This window comes from Leptonychotes weddellii, chromosome 2, assembly GCF_054177405.1.
Source record: "Leptonychotes weddellii isolate Sample4059 chromosome 2, ASM5417740v2, whole genome shotgun sequence".
Lineage (NCBI taxonomy): Eukaryota > Metazoa > Chordata > Mammalia > Carnivora > Phocidae > Leptonychotes > Leptonychotes weddellii.
This window is the reverse complement of record NC_138370.1, coordinates 46,516,682-46,524,524: the sequence shown is the minus strand read 5'-3', so window position 1 is coordinate 46,524,524 and position 7,843 is coordinate 46,516,682. Positions and strand designations below refer to the sequence as shown.

At 41.0% G+C, this 7,843-nt stretch overlaps 1 protein-coding gene across 1 annotated transcript; it reads left to right on the top strand.

The window, feature by feature from the left end:
* Window positions 1–266: 266 nt before the first annotated feature.
* On the top strand, window positions 267–3,544 carry HMGB2 (high mobility group box 2). Its single transcript, XM_006737613.3, has 5 exons — window positions 267–988; window positions 1,581–1,749; window positions 2,042–2,187; window positions 2,260–2,434; window positions 2,998–3,544. Exons 2-5 carry the CDS (start codon window positions 1,600–1,602, stop codon window positions 3,157–3,159), a joined length of 633 nt encoding a protein of 210 aa, XP_006737676.1. The 5' UTR covers window positions 267–988; window positions 1,581–1,599; the 3' UTR covers window positions 3,160–3,544.
* Window positions 3,545–7,843: the final 4,299 nt, after the last annotated feature.

Genomic DNA, 7,843 nt, shown 5'->3' with positions numbered 1-7,843 from the left:
TTCGGGACCCCAGGGCGCCCTTGTTTACCTCCGGGCATTGGACACCCGAGACAAAGGGGAAAGGGAGGGAGGGACCTTCTGAGGGAAACTCCACCGGCGGGAAACGCCTTACTGAAAGATCGTTTGGTAACACACCAGAGGCGGGAACAGCTGCCCTCCCGCGCCGCCCGCGCCCCTTCCCAGGTTCCCCGCCACCTCCGGGCTTCCTGGGGTTCTATCCTAGCCTCAGCGGCAACGGGCGGAGCTGGGCAGTCGGCCCGCTGGGCAAGCTCCTCAGCCTCTCTACATTTGTTACTCTTTGGACGCAACAGAGGAGAGACACTGAAGGGTTACACGGCAGAGCGACTACAGCTCCCAGGAGGAGACAACGCTCTGGGCCGAGTTGGGGCGGAAGAGAAACACGACCTGGACAGTGGTCGGAGAACGGGTAGGGCGGTCTGCTTGTTACCTCAGCATCTGGAAACCCTGCCGACTCCGACCCCTTAACAACCCTGTTTCCCGACTTGGTATTTTTAAATCTGGCGGGGCTTTCCCTTTCAGGCCAACCACTCCCCCCGTTTACCGCTCCAGCCAGTCAGCGTCAGGCCCGCCATTTTTCAAACCCTTTTCCCGCCGCCAATCAGGATCGAGCAGTACATTCCTCTCCTGACCGGTTCTAACGGGTCTGGGAGTTAACGACCTGGGCGACCCACCGAACCTGCTAGGCTGGAGCTGGAGGGACGGGCCTGGCGAGACACCGGCCAATCGGAGGCCTCCGTGGCGATAGGGCGGTGCCTACGGGAGTTTGAATAATCACCAGAACCAATCAGAGAGGCGGGGGTGTGGCCTGCGGCCCGGCTCGTCAAGTTGCCGTGGCGCGGAGAACTCTGCAAAACAAGAGGCTGAGGATTGCGTTAGCGATAAACCAGTTCACGCCGGAGCCCTGGGAAGGAAGCGTCTCTGTTGGATCCGGCCTCTCCGCGGGACTCTGAGGAAAAGCTTCCACCAGGCAAGGATCCCCTTCAGCCCCTTCGTGTTCGTGGGCCTGTCGTTCCCCCTTTCCTCATAGCCTTCTAGCCGGCCTGGGCACTGTGGCTCTCGGGGTTCGACCCGGCGAGCGGAATCTGGGGTGCGGGGCCGGTGAGGGCCAGGGGCTGTGGAGGGCTGGCGGTCGGGGCCCGCGGGAGGGCGGGAAGCTCGTCCGGGCCCGGTTTCAGTCATTTTTTGAATGTCGGTCGCGAGGCGACAACTCTTAGGGGCCGGCGACGTGGAAGCCGGGGAAACATTTCTGTCAGGAAAAGGGTTTCGACGGCGCTCCTGCCGTTCCCTTCCTCAGCCCGGGCCTGGGCGGGGGGCGGGCGGCGGGCGGCGGGTGGTGGCGTTTCGGGCCTTCGGGAGCGACGCGGTGATCGCGTGAGGAGATCGGCCGCGGCTGTTGTGGTGGGTGCCGGGAGGAGGGTGTGTGCGCGGAGGCGGCCGCCCGGGGCGGGCTGGCGGGGGAGCCTGGCGCTGGCCGCCTTCCTCGCGAGAGGGGGCGGGCGCGTATTTGGGCGGGAAGCTGAGCCCCGCCAGCGTCCACCCACCGCTTTTCTCCCCGCTAGGTAGACGCCGACTGTCACCATGGGTAAAGGAGACCCAAACAAGCCGCGGGGCAAGATGTCCTCGTACGCCTTCTTCGTGCAGACCTGCCGGGAAGAGCACAAGAAGAAGCACCCAGACTCTTCCGTCAATTTCGCCGAATTCTCCAAGAAATGTTCGGAGAGATGGAAGGTGAGACCGGAATTCGGACAGAGCTAAGGGTTTTTCAGGTGTGTTTTTTTAGGCTCTAGGACCTGGGGTAGGTAACTTGTAACCTTCAAGTTGGCGACGGTGGTGACTCGTCCAGGTATTTTGTTCTGAGTTTGGGGCAGACTACCTTAGGTTTTCGTTCACTTCCAAGACTGCTAAAAGTAAAAGGCTGCTAACCAAGGAAAATCTGGCCCTTAAGGATGATCTTGATCTTTTTTGGATGCATGTAGCTTGTAGTTTTGCTGTACTTTCATTCTTCCTTTCATGCCCATAGACCATGTCTGCAAAGGAAAAGTCGAAGTTTGAAGATATGGCAAAAAGTGACAAAGCTCGCTATGACAGGGAGATGAAAAATTATGTTCCTCCCAAAGGTGACAAGAAAGGAAAGAAAAAAGATCCCAATGCTCCTAAAAGGCCTCCGTGAGTTCATTTTCAAATCAGTCAAATTGCCCCGTATTTTTCAAGTTTATTAACTCTCTTGCTTTCTTTCAGGTCTGCTTTCTTCCTGTTTTGCTCTGAACATCGCCCAAAGATCAAAAGTGAACACCCTGGTTTATCCATTGGGGATACTGCAAAAAAATTGGGTGAAATGTGGTCTGAACAGTCAGCCAAAGATAAACAACCATATGAACAGAAAGCAGCTAAGCTAAAGGAGAAGTATGAAAAGGTTCGTTGTCTCTTTTAAAGCCAAGATATTTTCTAAATAAGGATGTTAGAAATAGGTATGAACTATAGAGTTGGGAAGTTTAGTTCTTCTTGTATTTATGGTTGTCAGCTCTATTTGGAGAAGGTCTAGTGAAAATTGTACATTTAAGAACGTAAGGTAATTGAAACTTCTTTTCTTTTGACTGAAACCAGTGTTTGTAGTATTGGTAGATTCCTGCATATAGACTTATTTGTAGTTCTGGGTCTCTCGGTTTTAAGAAACGGAGGGCCAAATACTTTGTTTTATGTAGATGTACCTAAAATTTGAGGGGGTGGGCAATATGAGGTAAATGGACATTGATAGTGAAAATTCTGACATCTACTACAACCCCCTCATTTTACATCATTAGCTTTCTAAAGCCTAGAGAACAAATGCTCTCAAGGCTGAGTTATTAGACTCTGAAATACCTCTTGGGACAGTCATCAGGGTTATTGGTCAATAATCTTAGATTGTTTACAACCTAGTGGTTTTTACAGTTGAGTAATGACACCGGATGCTGATTTTATTTTTTGACAATATTTCAGGATATTGCTGCATATCGCGCCAAGGGCAAAAGTGAAGCGGGAAAGAAGGGTCCTGGCAGGCCAACAGGTTCAAAGAAGAAGAATGAACCAGAGGATGAGGAGGAAGAGGAAGAGGAGGAAGAAGATGAAGATGATGAGGAAGAAGAGGAAGATGAAGAATAAATGGCTATCCTGTAATGATATGTGTGGAGTGTGCGTGTGTGCTCAGGCAATTGTTTTGCTAAGAATGTGAATTCAGGTGCAGCTCAATATTAGCTTCAGTATAAAAACTGTACAGATTTTTGTATAGCTGATAAGATTCTTTGTAGAGAAAATACTTTTTTAAAAATGCAGGTTGTAGCTTTTTGAGGGGCTACTACATACAGTTAGATTTTAAAGCTTCTGATGTTGAATGTTTCTAAATATTTAATGGTTTTCTTAATTTCTTGACTTGTGTATTGTAGCACAGCAGACTTGTAGGAATTAGTATCAATAGTAAATTTTGGGTTTTTTAGAATGTTGCATTTTGTTTTTTAAAAAAATTTTTGTAATAAAATTATGTATATTATTTCTATTGTCTTTGTCTTAATGTGCTAGGTTGCTTTTCACTTTAAAAATACTCAAGGTCTGAAACCACATCAGCTTTTTCTTGTATTTCTGCCTAATAGTTCTCAGACACAGTTGATTTAGTAAAATGTTTGGTTAAAAGAAAGTTAAACATGCCCATATTCTAATTTACAAAGTATTCTTTAAAAAATAGATCTGGAATTTATTGAACTTATAAAATTGGTGCAGTTTTACAAAATGAGCTTTTTCTTGACATTGCTATTCATTTATTACTAACTTGTCCCTTGGGTTTGTTTTTGTTTTTTTTTAACTGACTCTGTCTTTAGGGAAACTTTCTCTTTAATATTAATATGAGGCAAAGGAGCTAATATGGTGAGTATATACCTAAAACCATAAATTTTTAAAAACATCTTTAGTAACAGGTTAAATTTTCTGTTGATTATGAACTAGTTGAAAATAGAATACCAGAATGAATTTTGGGTTATATCTTTAAAAATTATTGTGGTTTTAAGCTTTAGAATTTTGGGTAACTGTCAGAAAGCACTTGAAGTGGTTATTGTGATCTGCCATGACTAAATTTCACTAGGATTTATATTTATTGGGGAAAGCAATTATTTGAGATGCTCCTTTGAAGGAGCAATTGCTTCTATTTGAATTAAGATTATTATTTTGAACAATTATCAGAGGCTTCTAGTGAAAGTCAACCTCTTTTGGCCAAGTGGTGACAGAAGAAACCTATTTGTTGATCGTTTTATAGTTAAACCTGACAATCCTGATTACCTATCAAGTTTTAAAATAGTCAAAATTCTTATTACCCAACCATGGGAGTTTTGGTTATCTGCCATATGCCATATTTGAGTAAGTTTTTGGTAAGGAATATATCATTAAACAAGAAATACCAAAGTTCTGTTAAATGGAAGTGATGTAATAGCGTAATTACCAGAGCAAATAGAGTCAAAAATCTGCAGACCTCTGATTGTCTTCTTAATCTTATCCCAGTAGTTGCACATTTAAATTTGGAGCTTTTGATGATCAAAATGAAAACAAATTTATATTTTAAAAAATAATTTCTGGTGGTAAGTGGCTTAATAGTGCCAGAAATTAGGGTAATGTATTTTAGAGGCATAACCTAGGTCTGGATCCCAATTCCCCTGCTCTGTAAATACTAGCTCAATGAACTTTATTTTTTGACATTATATGTCCCCATTTGTAATACGGGGTCAGTACCCACTTCACAGCGTTTTAATGTTAAAGGAGAAAGTTAAAACTATCTAAAACACTACTACGTGCATAAAGAGATTTTAAATAGTTAACTAAAATTGAAATAGGGTCAAAGTCTTGTTTCCTTCAGGATTTCTAAATCTATAAATTTTAAGACCCATGAGGCAGACCAGTCAGATTTCTTGTCATCTTTTTGGGAGTTTTTGTGCCTGCTTTAACTCTTCTTTTATATAAAATGCTTTTCGTGTCTAAGGTGAGAACGACTCATTCTTAAGAGCTGCTCTAGAATAAGTTCAGGATTTAGGGTGAGTCATGTTTGATATTTTTAAGTGTGGATCAAGATTTCAAATCTCTGAAAGATTATATCAGTAAATTTTCAAGACTAGGTTACTTTAAGGAGTGGTTCTTTTGGAAACGGTAAGAATTAGGTTCCATGTACCATGTACCAGCTGGTACATGGAGGTGTTTATGAAAACTCCCCCCTTTTTTTTTTTTTTTAAGAACTATGTCATATCTTAGTGATACAAAATGTAAAAGAGCTATGTGGTGGTTAGTCTGTATCTTTGATTCCCAGCTACCTGGTTGTCCTAAGAGACAACCACAATAATATGATTTATCCTTCAAGACAGACTTAAGCACAAAGCATCATATACACAAATGGAAGCTTTATTTAATGCTCTGCCCCTTACTCCTCATTTTAGAAAATGTTCTATCAGTACAGTACAACAGAGCTGACACTTTGAATAGCTAGCTGCGTAGTATCCTATTGGATAGATCATAATTTAATCCGTTCCCTAAAAGTAGTTGTATTTTTTTATGGACAATATTTCCATGAATATCCTTGTATGTGATTTCAAAAAATCGTAACAAAAATTTTAAGTTTATGCATTTTAAGATTTGATGATTATAACCACTAAAACCTGTACAGTTGACCCTTGGAACAACATGGGGGTTATGGGAGCTAAACCCTGCCCCTCACGCTGTCAAAAATCTGCATAGAACTTACGACTTCCCAAAACTTTACTAATAGCCTGTTGATGAGAACCTAAACCGGTAGTTAATATGGTCAATCAACACATACTTTGCATGTTATATATATTTCATATTGTATTTTTAAAGTAAGCTAGAGAAAAGAATATGTTAGTAAGAAAATCCTAAGAATACATTTACAGTACTGTAAAAAATGCACGTTTAAGTGGACAGTGCACAGTTCAAACCTACTTTGTTCAAGGGTCAACTGTACTTGGTATATGCTGGAAACCTCTTATGTTTTGTTAACTTATTAAAGCCTGCCAAAATTGCTGTCAATAGAGGTTGTACTAATACATACTGCACAGCAATGAATGTTACAGTGTCTATTTCCTCATCTCAGCAACATAATAGTTATCAAACTTTTTAATCTTTGCTATTTTGATTTATAAAAAATGGTTCCTCCTATTAAAAGTTGAGCATATTTTTATGTTTAAGAGCCATTTGTTTCCTGTGGTCTTCTGTCTCCTGGGTCTCTATTAGTAATCTGTGGAGATTAAGGAAAGTGACCCTTTGTGACTTACGTTGTAAATATTTTTCTCCTTGTCAATTTCCTTTTGAGTTTATGATGTTTTCTTTATGCAAAGATTTATTTCATGTAGGCAATTTTATTAAATCTTTAGTGGTTTTGGGAGGACTTTCCCACTCAAAGGTAAAAATTATCTGCTTGCTTTCTTTTAAAAAATATTATTTAAATCTTTGATCCTTCTGGAATTTATTTTGGTCGACTCAGGTAGGGGCTCAAATTTCTTTCTTTCCAGATGGCAGCTACTACTTTTGGTCTTTTTATTTGTAAAAGCTGGATTAGAAGATCCTAAGGTTTCTTACATATTGGAGCAGTCAATTGCAAACTTGCTCAATAGATGACAGTATGCCTTTTTGTAAGTATTTTGTTTTTAAACAGCATTATTTTCTGTAAGTAGTAAATCATAAACTTAGACTAGTACAAATACAGCATTATCTTAAACCTATTACTACATATGTCACTAACAATGTTCTACAAAGCAGCAATGATTTTATTTCTTGGGGAATAGCAAGAAGAAAGATAAAGGAGCTGTTAGGTCACTGCATAAGATCCAATCCTTTTAAAAATATCTCTCTAGAAATAACCCATTTTTGGACTTGTTCTCATGAGGTTCCTATTGGAGACTGGCATTTTCAGAGAAAGGTAAGATACTGGCAGAAAATGCAAAGATCTATAGAGTGTAGACAGGGAAAAGGCTGGATGTGGTAAAGTGATGAGCATACAAGAAAGTAAGCTCTATGAGGGCAATGAATTGTTTTAAATTTTGTATAATGTTCTATACCCTGTGCCAGAAATGTAGTAGGTACTCTATAGTTAAAAACAAATATGCCCAGGATAAAGAGGGCATCTACTATTTAGCTCAGTCCTGTTGTTGGATGGAAATGTGGGTCTAGGATTTCCAAATATCCCAAAATCTAGATACTTTTTAGAAAGTGAAATCTGAATCATAAATGTTGGCAATGAATTCAAATGTCAGGTTCAAAGAAAATGTCTGCAGGTAAGATTCTACCCAAGGGTTACGAGTTTGCCAATTCTGTAAATAGGTAAATGTAAGATAGTTAATATTTACTTGAGTTAGGACTGTTAGTAAGTTTATGTATGCCTTCCAGCTAAGCATTGTTTTTATAGCTGTATAAGAAACTTCTCACCCTGGCTGGAAACTCCTCTGACTTCTTATCCTTTAGTAAATGTACATATAGACATTGTTTCTGAGGTCTTAATGGAATTTCATTGGGCTTCTGAGCCTCTCTTCAGGATTTATAGTGCAGACTTTTCCCTTAGTGAGCCTCATCCTAGGAGTTACCGTATCTATAGAATAGTGGACTCAGGAGCACAGAGTGTCACATTTAAAGAAAAGTAAAATAACTTTTAAGCAACATGGAGCATCAAACTTCAGAACTGGAAATGATCTTTATACCAACCGATCCAGTCTCCTTCCTTCAGGAAGACATGGCAGTCAACTAGGACAATCAGTATCCTAGGCCAGCAGGTAAGATAATAAAACACTAATTCATTTACATATGT

What these genes read in the sequence shown, in the direction of transcription:
- HMGB2 (XM_006737613.3), top strand. Translation starts at nt 1,600, where the DNA reads ATGGGTAAAGGAGACCCAAACAAGCCGCGGGGCAAGATGTCCTCGTAC. An exon ending in AATGTTCGGAGAGATGGAAG is followed by an intron (nt 1,750 to 2,041) that starts GTGAGACCGGAA and finishes TCATGCCCATAG; the next exon opens with ACCATGTCTGCAAAGGAAAA. An exon ending in TAAAGGAGAAGTATGAAAAG is followed by an intron (nt 2,435 to 2,997) that starts GTTCGTTGTCTC and finishes ACAATATTTCAG; the next exon opens with GATATTGCTGCATATCGCGC.